General features: G+C 41.2%; 2 protein-coding genes across 3 annotated transcripts; one reads left to right on the forward strand and one right to left on the reverse strand.

The window, feature by feature from the left end:
* Positions 1–322: 322 nt before the first annotated feature.
* ngdn (neuroguidin, EIF4E binding protein) lies at positions 323–10,668 on the reverse strand. Of its 2 annotated transcripts, none has more exons than XM_071328658.1 (11): positions 10,579–10,668; positions 5,582–5,641; positions 4,800–4,871; positions 4,539–4,676; positions 4,253–4,337; positions 4,081–4,133; positions 3,465–3,582; positions 3,130–3,304; positions 2,833–2,983; positions 2,506–2,572; positions 323–474 (listed from the first exon to the last, which is right to left on the reverse strand). In XM_071328658.1, exons 1-11 carry the CDS (start codon positions 10,651–10,653, stop codon positions 461–463), a joined length of 1,008 nt encoding a protein of 335 aa, XP_071184759.1. In that variant the 5' UTR covers positions 10,654–10,668; the 3' UTR covers positions 323–460. The 2 variants fall into 2 exon arrangements, with proteins under 2 accessions (XP_071184759.1, XP_071184760.1); XM_071328659.1 differs by lacking the exon at positions 10,579–10,668 and adding an exon at positions 5,941–6,039.
* A 1,004-nt stretch (positions 10,669–11,672) lies between these two features.
* cebp1 (CCAAT/enhancer binding protein (C/EBP) 1) lies at positions 11,673–13,358 on the forward strand. The gene is made up of 3 exons (XM_071328660.1): positions 11,673–11,834; positions 12,100–12,417; positions 12,586–13,358. The coding sequence occupies exons 2-3, from the start codon at positions 12,100–12,102 to the stop codon at positions 12,901–12,903; spliced, it is 636 nt and encodes a 211-aa protein (XP_071184761.1). The 5' UTR covers positions 11,673–11,834; the 3' UTR covers positions 12,904–13,358.
* Positions 13,359–14,344: the final 986 nt, after the last annotated feature.

Here is a 14,344-nt window from a genome sequence, read left to right on the forward strand (position 1 = left end):
AGCATGTGAAATTTATTGTCAATCAGTGTTGCTTCCTAAGTGGACAGTTTGATTTCACAGAAGTGTGATTGACTTGGAGTTACATTGTGTTGTTTAAGTGTTCCCTTTATTTTTTTGAGCAGTGTATAAATCCCTTGTCCAGAAAGTGTGGCTTAACCAGTCACCATTGATGCCCAATAAGGAAAACATATCTGCCCTGTGAATTCAAAATGGGGGGAATTTGCATATTCAAATGTTTTGGAGCATCATCTTGAAATGCACACAGGACTGAATATCAAACAAGGACTAATGATAATATAAGAATATAAGAAGAAAAAAAACATTGGGTGAAATTCTCCTTTATAATACACATGGTTTGAGCACCTACAATCCTGAAAAGCTATTCCAAGTAAATTGTCCCATTTAGCCTAAATCATCATTCTTCATCCTGCTTTGTGGTTTTAGGATTCCATTCGTGATCCTATCTTCTGAAAGCTGCAGGCAAAGAACAATGTTGATTAACTAACAATGCATAATCACTGCACTCCAAGTTATTGTAAAATGGTCTAACATTGAGAATCAATTGAATACAAAATTTAACAAAATAAATCACTGATGGCCTGACAATGAGTACTGTTAAATGCAATACACACAATTTGATTGTCAGATTAGTAGTAGTTCAATTAACGTTTACATGCTTTGCAAGAAAAACGAGTTCCCTAATAATCCTGTTTACATGGACAGGTCTGAAATCAGGCTACTGATCATCAAGGACATCAACCACCCGAGCCACGGCCTGTACACCCCCATATCATCCAGAGGGCGAGGTCAGTACAGGTGCAGCAAAGCTGTGACCGAGAGACTGAAAAACAGCCATCACTAGCCGGCCTCCACCCAGTACCCTGCCCTGAACTTAGTCACTGTCACTAGCCGGCTACCACCTGGTTACTCAACTCTACACCTTCGAGACTGTTCCCCTATGTACATAGACATGGAACACTGGCCACTTTAACTTCTCTAGGGTAGGGGGCAGCATTCGGAATTTTGGATGAAAAGCATGCCCAAATTAAACTGCCTGCTTCTCGGGCCCAGAAAATATGATATGCAAATAACTGGTAGATTTGGATAGAAAACACTAAAGTTTCCAACTGTTAAAATAGTGTCTGTGAGTATAACAGAACTGATTTGGCAGGCGAAAACCGGAGAAAAATCCATTCAGGAAGTAGTTTTTTTTGTTGGTTTTGTAGTTTTCTATTCAATGCCATTACAGTATCCATTGACTTAGGACTCAAATTGCAGTTCCTATGCCTTCCACTAGATGTCAACAGTCTTTAGAAATTGTTTCAGGCTTGTATTCTAAAAAATGAGGAAGTAAGATCAGTCTGAATGAGTGGACCCTAAAGTGTCACAGAGCTTTTCATGCGCGCGACCGAGAGAACAAAACTGAGGTTTTGGGATATAAAGAGACTTTATCGAACAAAAGGAACATTTATTGAGTAAATTAATGTCTGCTGAGTGCAACCATATGAAGATCAAAGGTAAGGGATTAATTTTATCTCTATTTTTGACTTGTGTAACTCTTCTACTTGGCTGGTTACTGTTTGTAATGATCTGTCTGCTGGGCTATGTTCTCAAATAATCGTAAGGTATGCTTTCGCCGTAAAGCATTTTTAAAAATCTGACACCGTGGTTGGATTCACAAGAAGTTCATCTTTAAACCTATGTAAAATATGTTTTGTTTTCTGAATTTTTATAATGAGTATTTCTGTATTTGAATTTGGCGCCCAGCAGTTTCACTGGCTGTTGAAGAGGTGGGACGCTAACGTCTCACGTACCCAAGAGAGGTTAATAGTGTTTACATACTGTTTTACTCATTTCATATGTATATACTGTATACTAGTCCATGCCACTGACATTGCTTGTCCTAATATTTATATATTGCATTCTTTTACGTTTAGATTGTTGTGAATTTTTAGATACTACTGCGCTGTTGGAGCTCGGAACACAAGCATTTCACTACACCCGCAATATCTGCTAAATATGTGTATGCAACCAATAAAAAATGTTCTAATTTTAATTTGATGGCACTCTGATAAATGCATAAAATAGCCAACCAAAATAAACGTTCTACCACAGCGTCCATGTTATTTTTGGAAAGCATATTTGAATCGGAGTTTGGACATATAACGTTTGTATGTGAAAACTACTTCTAAAACACATGCATTCAATTGTTCCAAACACTTCACTCGGCTAAAGAGGGAAGCTCGCTCAGCTAGTGCTAGCACATGCGCAGATCAAATACACCGCTGGAGCGCCGATTAAGGTGTTTACGTGTCTTAATAATTCGAAAGATTGTTTTAATCGGTGTATGCTTACTTCGTTTTTGACAGTAAGCATATTAAGTTAAGCAGAGTAAGGTGTTTACATGACTATTGCATAATCTGCCTACTGCCATAATCAGATTAATATTGAATTATTACTGTGCATGTAAACATATTCAATGATGTCAACAAAACTCAGGCTCACCTTTTCTTTTAGTTTTCTTCTTCATTAGTTTTTTCTTCTTCTTCTTGGGCCCCGGGTTATCCGTGTCCTGAAGGGAGGGACAGAGAATGTTTATATCAACACTATCATATATTAATATCATAACTCAGCAGTGGAGAATAAATCTGAAGTGTGCCCATTATTCCTGGGACCACCTGTATGTAAAATATTATGCAAGCATGACTAAATCGCGTTGGATAAAAGCATCTGCGAAATGGCATATATATCTTTTATGATCAATCACTGCATGTCAGCAAGGAGTGTGACCTGTAGAAGACTGGTGTGTGTCACATAATGTGTCCAACTCACCTGTCCCTCTCCGCCCGTCAGGGCTGTGATGTCACTGAACCGTGTGATGCCGCTCAGCTGACCAGACATGCCCAGCATTCCTCTCTTCTTAGCACTTCTCTCATTTCGGGGCACTTGCAGACGCACCATCATCGACTCCTCAAAGTTTTTCCTAAAGGAAGAAAATAAATACATGAAGGGACTCCCTCCAAATGAGAGGGCTCAAACTACTGTAGTACTACACAGTTAAATGAGTCACAAATCAATAATCTAATTGATGATTGTGTGATCAATGTGTCTGATGATGACAGCACGGACCTGTGCAGCTGCTCTCGGCTCTGTCTATCCGTCTGGAAGTCCCTGTGCTCGCGGATCTCCTCGGGAGCGTCGCTGTACTGCTGCCGGAGTTCCTGGATCACAGAGCTGCGGAGGGCGGCACGCCTCTGCTTGTCCGCCAGCTCCTTCTTTTTGTCTGCATCGGTCAGGTCTCCCTCTGTTGATCAAGTAAAGAGGTCTTATATATCACAGCCATGGTTTTGTAACATCATCCATCACAGAAATAAGACAGCTTTGGGTGCATTTTTAATGGGGGGGATGTGTACATACGATTTAACAGAGAGAAAATAAGAAAAAATATATATATTTGACATTACCATAGTGCATTGGGGCAATCTTGGGGGGAACATATTTCTTGCCACTAGATGGCACTTTTTTCTCAGCGCCTTTAGCCTTCTCTCCATCTTCATCCCCTGAGTCTTCTGATTCACTTAGCTATTGAATTTTTTTAAAAAATTTAAAAGACATTCATAAGCTGTTGTGCAAACCAGATTTCATTCTGTGATAGGGAACAAAGAACACTATGAATAATAATAATATAATTAAGCAATAAGGCCAGAGGGGATGTGGTATATGGCCAACATACCATAGCTAAGGGCTGCTCTTATGCACAAAGCAGAGTGCCTGGATACAGCACTTAGCAGTGGTATATTGGCCATATACCACAAACCCCCAAGGTACCTTATTGCCATTATGAACTCGTTACCAACGTAATTAGAACAGTAACAATACATATTTTGTCAAACCTGTGGTATATGGTCTGATATACCACGGCTGTCAGCCAATCAGCATTCAGGGCTCGAACCACCTAGTTTATTATGTCTGATATACCACAACTTTCAGCCAATCAGCATCCAGGAGTCAAACTACCCGGTTTATAATTGTATTCATCTAACATAGATTGAGGGATGCCAAGAGATGAGAAGTGCTTACTTTGCTAACAAGGTTATCCGGATTGGGACGGAACTGCAATGGGTCATTTTCCCCTACAAAATAAAAAATTTACAATACAATCAAGGAATGTATATCACATGCATTCTGATTAGTACATACATTTTTCATAACAATTAAAGACTTGCTTCCTTTACTCAATATCATATCTCACCTAAGCTCCCAGTCACTGCTGTGCGCACCAATTTATCAATCTGATATCTCAGTTTCTGGTCCAGAGGGCGCATCTTCTCCAGAACCTAGTAGAGCAACACAATAGTTAGAATATAGCAACAGAGGTCCAAGATGGAATTCTTGAGCCCAAACAAGACCAAGAAGACTATGCAAGAAGTCAACAGAAATTTGAATTTGGGATGATGAAAATGGGAGAGGTTGCACATGTACAGCCCCACACACTGAGTGGTACAACATGTAGTGACCAGCAATGAAGGGCATCTTACTGTTCTGACGGTGACCAGTCTGTGAAGGGCGCCACTGTCTTTCACACTACCACCCTCTGATTTAAGACTGATCAGGTGAGTGACATCTTGCAGGTAAAACAGCAGCAGCTGATATCTAAGGTCAAGGAAAGACAAACCCTACAAGAGAGTGGGAAATGTACATTTGCATAAATCATTTGAGCGAGACAATGCTGCGTGTTTGAGTCCATGCCAATGTGAACTCTCAACGACCATATGTGTGAATCCTATTATAGTACTTACCTTGGATGTTTGGAATTTTCCACCTTGGACCCTCTTTAACAAATCTCGAACCTGCCCTGTAACTGATGCCACCTAGGGTTGAATGTGTACAGACAGACCTTAAACATCCGAGTGACTGGTAATAGATCTCAGTAACTAGTAATAGATATGACTGATAAACAACACTACCGTAGCTATGTCACATCATTAGCAAGGAAGCTACAGAAGACAAACAGCTGGCTGAATTCTAACTACTGATCGTACACCAGATAATGTGATATTGATACCAGAAATCTTTGCTTATTACTGGACGTTACAGGTTTGCCTATACAAAACGTTGTCATAGATTTTTCAACTGAATCTTCTAAAATGTCTGTGTCCAGTTGCAGGTGGTTTTAAAATTTAAAAAAATGTTTGCTCCATGAAGTAATCCAACGTGTATGCAGACATCTTGTCAATTTTAAATCTCTCATTGATCGAGACAGGGGTGTCATCATGACATGCAGCACTTTGGGGTGGACCCACCTGCCTCAATCAATGAGAGAAGATTTGAAATAGACAAGATGGCGGTGTACACATTGTTGGATTATTTCTTGATGCAAAATTACCATTTTAATAATGGAGCCTTTTCGAAATTTAAAAGAACCACCTGCAACTGGTCACAGACATTTTAGACGTTCAGTATAGGTCGTTTGGCATAGGCAAACCTGTAACGTTAACGCTCAGTAATAGATGCCACAAATCTTTGGTTATATCTCATTATCTGGTGTCAAATCTGTAGCTAGCTTTATTCTGAACCTAACCTGTTCAGTAAGACTGTTCAACAGCCGCACAGCATTGGGTCCATCACTGTCAATCAAATCCTGAAAGAAAATAGCAAATCAAAATATTACAATAAGTACTGCTTTCAAAGTTGGTAAGCCCAGGCAAACACTGTCCCATAGTTAATTAGTACAGCTAACGTTAGCTAGCTACCGGATTTAGCTAACGTTACTAGCTAAGCTAATTAGTTAGCTATGTAACTAGCTATGGCGCGCCCTGTGTGAAGTGGCTGGATAATTGCGGTCTTTTCAATCATGAGATATGGCTGTAATAATCTTGAAACGTTTAAAGAAATATCCAAAATCTTGACATAAAACGAAAAACATAAAGCCCAACTCACGTTTTCGCTATAAGAAGCCGCCATTTTGATTGAAAGTTGCATGTACGGAAAACGCTAAGGGACAGTGGAATCGCAAGAAAGAGTTTCGTAATTCGTATCACGTTGACTACATATCCAAAGAATTATGGAAAATGCACTTAAGCAAAATGCCCACGGTGAATAAAACATAAACAACTAACACAACATAATAACCTCATATTTTGGGTTATGGACGAGTGCAGCCCCATGTACAGTGCCTTCGGGAATTATTCAGACCCCTTGACTTTTTCCACATTTTGTTACATTACAGCATCATTCTAAAATTGATTAAATTGTTTTTACCGCTCATCAATCTACACACGTTACACCATAATGACAAAGCAAAAACAGGTTTTAAATTTTTGTGGGGCTAATTTATTAAAAATAAAAAACTGATTTCACCTTTACATAAATAAGTATTCAGACCTTTTACTCTGTACTTTGTTGAAGCACCTTTGACAGCAATTACAGCATCAAGTCTCGGGGTAAAAACCTGTTTCCGCTTTGTCATTATGGGGTATCGTGTGTGGATTGCTGAGGATTGTTAACATAACAAAATTTGGAAAAAATCAGGGGGTCTGAATATTTTTTGAAGGCACTGTATATAGAGTCATTGAACACTGGTCACTTTAACAATGTTTACATACTGTTTTACCCACTTTATATGTATATACTGTATTGTAGTCATGGCTCATCCTATACAACTATATCTAGACTCTGATATTGCTCTTCTGATATTTCAAATATTTGTAAACTTTTTGGATTATGTGTGTATTGTTAATGTGTTGCTAGATATTGCTGCACTATTGGAGCTAGAAACATAAGCATTTCGCTGCACCTGCAATAACATGTGAGCAAGACCTTTAAACAGGTCAACACTCACAAAGCCGCGAGGCCAGATGGATTACCAGAACGTGTACTCAAAGCATGTGCGGACCAACTGGCAAGTGTCTTCACTGACATTTTCAACCTCTCCCTGACTGAGTCTGTAAGACCTACATGTTTCAAGCAGACCACCATAGTCCCTGTGCCCAAGGAAGTGAAGGTAACCTGCCTAAATGATTACCACCCCGTAGCACTCATGTCAGTAGCCATGAAGTGCTTTGAAAGGCTGGTCATGGCTCACTTCAACAGAATCCTCCCGGATACCCTAGACTCACTCCAATTCGCATACCGCCCCAACAGATCCACAGATGACACAATCTTAATCGCACTCCACACTGCCCTTTCCCACCTGGACAAAAGGAACACCTATGTGAGAATGCTGTTCATTAACTACATCTCAGCGTTCAACACCATAGTGCCCACGAAGCTCATCACTAAGCTAAGGACTCTGGAACTAAACACCTCCCTCTGCAACTGGATCCTGGACTTCCTGACGGGCCGCACCCAGGTGGGAAGGGTAGGCAACAACACGTCTACCACGCTGATCCTCAACACTGGGGCCCCTCAGGGGTGTGTACTTAGTCCCCTCCTGTACTCCCTGTTCACCCATGACTGCGTGGCCAAACACGACTCCAACACCATCATTAAGTTTGCTGACGACACAACAGTGGTAGGCCTGATAACCGACAACGATGAGACAGCCTATAGGGAGGTCAAAGAACTGGCAGTGTGGTGCTAGGACAACAACCTCTCCCTCAATGTGAGCAAGACAAAGGAACTGATCATGGACTACAGGAAAAGGCGAGCCGAACAGGCCCCCATTAACATCAACGGGGCTGTAGTGGAGTGGGTTGAGAGTTTCAAGTTCCTTGGTGTCCACATCACCAACGATCTATCATGGTTCAAACACATCAAGACAGTCGCGAAGAGGGCACTACAAAACCTTTTCACCCTCAGGAGACTGAAAAGATTTGGAATGGGTCCCCAGATCCTCAAAAAGTTCTACAGCTGCACCATCGAGAGCATCCTGACCGGTTGCATCACTGCCTGGTATGGCAACTGCTCGGCATCTGACCGTAAGCCGCTACAGAGGGTAGTGCGTACGGCCCAGTACATCACTGGGGCCAAGCTTCCTGCAATCCAGAACCTATATAATAGGCGGTGTCAGAGGAAAGCCCATAAAATTGTCAAAGACTCCAGTCACCCAAGACATAGACTGTTTTCTCTGCTACCGCACGGCAAGCGGTACCAGAGCGCCAAGTCTAGGACCAGAAGGTTCCTTAACAGCTTCTACCCCCAAGCCATAAGACTGTTGAACAACTAATCAAATGGCCACCGTACTTACACTGACCCCCCCCCTCCATTTGTTTTCTACTCTGCTGCTACTCGCTGTTTACTATCTATGCATAGTCAGTTCACCCCTACCTACGTGTACAAATTACTTCTAACCTGTACCCCCTGCACACTGACTAGGTACCGGTACCCCCTGTATATAGCCTCGTTATTGTTGTTGTTATTTTGTTACTTTTCATTATTTTTTACTTTAGTTTATTTGGTAAATATTTTCTTAACTCTTCTTGAACTGCGCTGTTGGTTAAGGGCTTGTAAGTAAGCATTTCACAGTAAGGTCTACACTTGTCGTATTCGGCGCATTTGACAAATAAAGTTTGATTTGATATATGTGTACACGACCAATAAACTTTGATTTGGTAAGGGTATAATGTATACTTATACACTGAGTGTACAAACATTAAGAACACCTTCCTAATATTGAGTTACACCCCCTTTTGCCCTCAGAACAGCCTCAATTCATCGGGGCATGGACTCTACAAGGTGTCCAATGCGTTCGACAGGGATGCTGGCCCATGATGACTCCAATGCTTCCCACAGTCGTGTCAATTAGGCTGGATGCCCTTTGGGTGGTGGACCATTCTTGATACACACAGGAAACTGTTGAGTGTGAAAAACCCAGCAGCATTGCAGTTCTTGACAGTCATACCGGTGCGCCTGGCACTTGCTACCATACCCCATTCAAAAGCATTTAAATATTTTGTCTTGCCCATTCACCCTCCGAATGGTACATACAAAATGAATTTCTCAATTTTTTGTATCAAAGCTTATCAAATTGTATCAAAGCTTAAAAATCATTCTTTAACCGGTCTCCTCCCCTTCATCTACACTGATTTAAAGTGGATTTAACAAGTGCCATCAACAAGGGTTCATAGCTTTCACCTGGTCAGTCTGTCATGGAAAGAGCAGGGTTCCTAATGTTTTGAACATTCATTGTGCATAATACATACTGTATATCCACAGAAATACAGATACAGTACCTTCATAAAGTATGCATACCCCTTGACTTATTACACATTTTGTTGTGTTACAGCCTGAATTTAAAAAACATTTTCACCCATCTACACACAATACCCCATAATGACAAAGTGAAAACATGTTTTTAGAAATTGTTGCAATTTTAAGACCAATGATGTTGTAGGCGATGTACTTCTATAGATAAGACAGTTGAGATGTACTAAGTTCATGCGGCATTTATAGGTTATATTCTTAAATAATTAATGGTTATATATTACTGACCATAGAACAGCATTACATTTTTTTCCTGATTGCTGAGGCACTATCTTTGAAACTATTGGCTATTTTTGCAAAACTCTACACACTAACCACAAAACCTTACACCAAACCAGCAAATCATTATACATCTCTTGCAAAGCAAACAATTTTTGCAAAACTCTTCAAACTCTTTTAAAAATGTTTGTTTTTGCGTCAATACAGTACACACAAACCATCATTTGAATAAGCACACGAAGCACCAACTACGCACTGATAGTATCAATTAAAAACACTTGTGGCTTTTGTTTTTTCTGTGTGCAGGGCATAGCAGTTTGCAATAAAGTTGTGTCATACATGTAGTAAACACACATACACACAGGTATCCAAATGTGTAAAGTATGGATGTGTATTCCCGAATATAACACACTATCAATACAAATAAGGGGAACATGTGTTTTTGTTTTTTCTCAAAATGTTCCAACACTCCTCAAACAACAAACGCGCAGTAGAAGAAAACAATGCCTGGAGTGCCCTATCCAGGCATGAACCCTGATCGATGTCTCCACAAGCCTCATCCATTGCCTGTAGAAGGGGTATGCGTTGGTGGTGCTGGCGAACATACACGTTCCGACGCCATGCAGAGAATAATTATTCAATAGGATTCAAGAACGGAGAGTATGGGAGGAGTTTGAGCGCAATGAAAAGTGGGTGACATGTGAACCAATTGCGTACCACAGCAGCCCAGTGGAAACAAACATAGTCCCAGATGATAAGGTACCTGGGCTGCTCTGGCCCCTGGTCATTAGGGATTAGTCTGTTGTGGAGGGTGTCCAGAAATTTGATCATGTGTGCAGTGTTGTATGGGCCTAGGATTGCATGATGGTGAAGGACGCCGTTTTGACTAATAGCCACCACGTTGTCCCGGGATGTTGACGATGGCACGGTGCCCGATTATATTTTTGCCGCGGCCCATTGTTTTTGCAAGGTTGATACCTGCCTCGTCCACATATATTAGCTCATGATGCACTGCATCTGCTTCTAGCTCCATGATTCTCTTAGAGGGACAAGACAAAACAATGTAGCACAGTAGGAAAAGACAGGGATCAGTCAATATGATGTAGCACCATACACTTCCAGATCCAGTACCAATGATAGGATAGTATAGCTTACCTGCACATATTCATATCTCAGTTGTTTTACACGGTCTGAGTTTCTTTTGAAAGGGCCTCTGTACAGCTGCTTCATCCTAATTCTATTGTGTTTCAGTAGACGAGACAGTGCAGAGAGACTCACTTTGTTGACGTTTTGGAATATGGTGTGATCTGCCATTATGTGGTCCTGCAGTTCTCTGAGTCTGATGCAGCTATTTGCAATGACCATATTTACAATGTGGGTCTCCTGCTCTGGGGTGAACAGGCGACCTCTTCCACCAGATGATGGTTTTCTTGCAGTTCTGTATAAACATTTGAATGGTTTTAGTGATAGATCCTTCTCATTATGAAGGTACAGTACATCTTACTGTACCAGTAAGACTACAGCACTTACAGTTACTTACTGTTTCTCATTTTGAAATATCTGGATGATACCTGCAACAGTATAGCGGCTCAGATTTGGTTGAACCCGTTGCCCAGTCTCCCTCATGCTCATCCCATGGTTGACAACATGGTCAACCACAGTCGCTCTGATTTCATCAGTTATTGTGTTCCTGACTCCCCTTCATCTTCCTCTTCCCCGTCCTCTCCTTCTCCCCCTCTTACTTCTTCACCTCCTCGTCCTTCTCTAGTTCTCACCCCCCCTACTCTCTGTCCAATATTGGCCTCCATTGTTGTCCAAACCAAATGTTTACCTGTGGCGTATTTATAGTGCTCAAGCTCCGATTTGTAAGTGACCTCATTATCTAAAAGTGTTTTCACATCTGTCAATGTGGAAAAGCAATTGGTGAAATAGTGTATCAATATAGAGAACTATGTTTACAGTTTTGCTAGAAGTGTGTTTTTAAATTGCAATATGAGTGTTTAAATGTAAATGTAAAAATACTAATGTCAGGATGTGATCCTAAAAAAGGAGAAGTAAATTAAAGGCAAGAAACAAGGCCATAAGAAAAAACAAGCCCATGGGTGATGAGAGAGAGAGAGAGAGAGAGAGAGAGAGAGAGAGAGAGAGAGAGAGAGAGAGAGAGAGAGAGAGAGAGAGAGAGAGAGAGAGAGAGAGAGAGAGAGAGAGAGAGAGAGAGAGAGAGAGAGAGAGAAAGAGAGAGAGAGAGAGAGAGAGAAAGAGAGAGAGAGAGAGAGAGGTGGTGTTTAACTTAGAGGAAGTGATGGTGTGATAATCAGATGAGTACCTGTCTTTACAGTGTTTATGAGCAGAACATTGAGGGAGGAACTCACAAAACAGAAAAGGCAGTACGACGATAAACAAATTCAGAGGTAAGTCAGTCAATATCCTGGTGGGAAATGCTCATAATATATTGAAGCGCGTACAAAACCGACAGTTATGTACTGTAGGCTACGTGTTGTGCAAAAAGAGAATTTCATCATAGATGGAAATTAATCTTGACAATGTTAGTACTAGAATGTTGTTATACAATTTAAAACACTACAATAGGCCTATAGTTATCATGTAATTAATTAACAATGGACGTGATAATGAATGTGTCTGAACGTTACTATATTGTGTCTGAATCCCTAACAGATGTCTCAGTGTTCTGTGATTCAAGAGTATAGCCCTCCAGTTTCTGACACATTCACAACCTTCAGGCAGACTCCCACCCACGCTTCTACAACCGTGGCCTTGAACCCTGACCCATCGACCCCGGCACCCTTTACCAATGATATGACTCAGATGGACGGGATTCCATACAGCCAGTCGATGGGGGCTCAGGGATTGGTCAGGACGGGCAGTAACAGAATGACAGAGCAGATGATGGGAATGTCATACCTGTCCTACGCACCTTGTCACAACACACCTTCCACGGAGAATGTTGGCCAACAGAGTCACATACTGCAACAGGTATATGGATACGCCGCTTGGGTTCTGTGTTCATGAGAATGCATAATGTTGCAGTTAGCATGTAGTTCAATGTTAAGTTTTTTTCTTCTTGCATCCATTTTGTCTTTTTCAATTTCAAAGTTATCTCTTCCTTCCAAACCGTCTACATCCCTCCTCCCTGTCCTACAGGATTTTTCCCCCTTCCTCCTCCCCCTTCCTCCCGGCCCCCTGCGAAGCCCCCTGCAGAAGAGGGGCCTGACCAAGGACACCATGGAGTATCGACTGCGGCGGGAGAGGAACAATATTGCCGTGAGGAAGAGCCGAGACAAGGCCAGGCGGCGCATACAGCTCACCCACCAAAGGGCTCTGCAGCTCCATGAGGAGAACCACCGGCTGCAGATTCTCATAGGGCAACTCACACATGAATTGGACACTCTCAAACACATCTTGTCACAGCGTCACCTACAGCCCAGGGGTGAGAATGCAGCCAGGGAAGAGGGCTGTTGAGTGTGTTGGGGAGTGTTGTAGAGAATGACAGCAACTATGTGTGGTTCTGTATGAAAATATGCTCTTTTGTTACATTGGTGGAAATTGTACATTGTTATAAAACAGTCACATAAGTGCTTTCATCTGGGAGTATCCCAAATGTTGATATAATGCAGGGTTAATGCCTAAGTCAACAAAGGCTGTGAGTCAAAGAACACAAAATTCCAAGTACTTTAAAAGCCTTTTGTCTTTGGTTAGATGACACAGATTTCAGTACACTTTCTACCTCCACTACCTTTTCTCTGAAATTACATGGCAAGAATGATTACCCAATACCTTTTATGGTTTCAAAAAGATTCATTGAATTAAGCACCACTAAGAATAAGGCAGTTGTCAAGAAATGTTAGATATCAGGCAAAAGTTATGTAATTGTGCAAATCAAACATTTTTTAATAAAAAATATTTTATAGCTCTTTCTCAACTGTCTGTGTTAGCTGACTTACAGTAAAATCAAGGTACAAAAAGAGACCAAAATAGTATTTTGTGAACAACACTAAACATTTGTGACCACTACTGCTTGAAATGAAAATGAGTAAATGAATCCAGGCATATGCCATTTCTCCTTTTAGCTGATAATATAACATAACGCATCCCAATATAATAACAATTCCACTTTAGCCCAATCTCCTCCAAGTGATTGTATTGTATCTAAAATGGCTATAGTAATGGCTATGCCTAAACCCAGTTATCTCCTGCTATTTTGCTTCTCCAGTGTAGTATTTTATGTAAGGGCACATATAGAGATGCCCCCCCCTCACTCTGTTCACAAAGGCCGTTAAAAACAAACACAATGACATGGTCGTTTTATGGGTAGAAAGCTGGGCCGGCCTTTGTGGGATGGGTAATATTTCAACACAGCACAGGACAGAAAACCAAAAAAGATAGCATCAGCACACAGGAATGAGCCTTCCTGTGGCAGCGATTGCAGTCAAGGGACAGATAGATAGGAAAAACATTTTTGGGGCCACACATCTTTGATAAAGTACCATGACATGTGCTCACAGTCTCTTTTTTTTTTACCTCTAGGAAATGTTATGTTTGTTAAAGAGGGAGTAAGACAATGCATAGTTAGCTGTATACTGATGCTGGTGCATGCAATGGCTATGAGAGTGCATGTGTGTGTTGAAATTACCCTCAATGTCTCTGTGGGGCAATCTGTGGTCCCAGGACTGCTGCAATGTCTCCACAGAATGAGGAAAGACAGTATTTCACCTCATCCCAAGTTACTCAACAGCAAGCATGTTAGAAAAAGATATATAAACCCACAACTAGAAAATAAATGGAGGGGGTATTTTGCAACAGGAAATTAACAGACGATTTTCAAGCACTTATTGTCATATTGAACATCATAGACAAAGTTTAAAGGGGCAATCTGGGATTGGCACATCCATTTCTTGACTTT

The sequence above is a fragment of the Salvelinus alpinus genome, chromosome 10, assembly GCF_045679555.1.
Source record: "Salvelinus alpinus chromosome 10, SLU_Salpinus.1, whole genome shotgun sequence".
Taxonomy (NCBI): domain Eukaryota; kingdom Metazoa; phylum Chordata; class Actinopteri; order Salmoniformes; family Salmonidae; genus Salvelinus; species Salvelinus alpinus.

What these genes read in the sequence shown, in the direction of transcription:
- ngdn (XM_071328658.1), bottom strand. Translation starts at nt 10,653, where the DNA reads ATGAAGCAGCTGTACAGAGGCCCTTTCAAAAGAAACTCAGACCGTGTA. An exon ending in AGCAGTGACTGGGAGCTTAG is followed by an intron (nt 4,134 to 4,252) that starts GTGAGATATGAT and finishes TTTATTTTGTAG; the next exon opens with GGGAAAATGACCCATTGCAG. An exon ending in AGCCGAGAGCAGCTGCACAG is followed by an intron (nt 2,984 to 3,129) that starts GTCCGTGCTGTC and finishes TTCTTCCTTTAG; the next exon opens with GAAAAACTTTGAGGAGTCGA.
- cebp1 (XM_071328660.1), top strand. Translation starts at nt 12,100, where the DNA reads ATGTCTCAGTGTTCTGTGATTCAAGAGTATAGCCCTCCAGTTTCTGAC. An exon ending in AGAGTCACATACTGCAACAG is followed by an intron (nt 12,418 to 12,585) that starts GTATATGGATAC and finishes CCTGTCCTACAG; the next exon opens with GATTTTTCCCCCTTCCTCCT.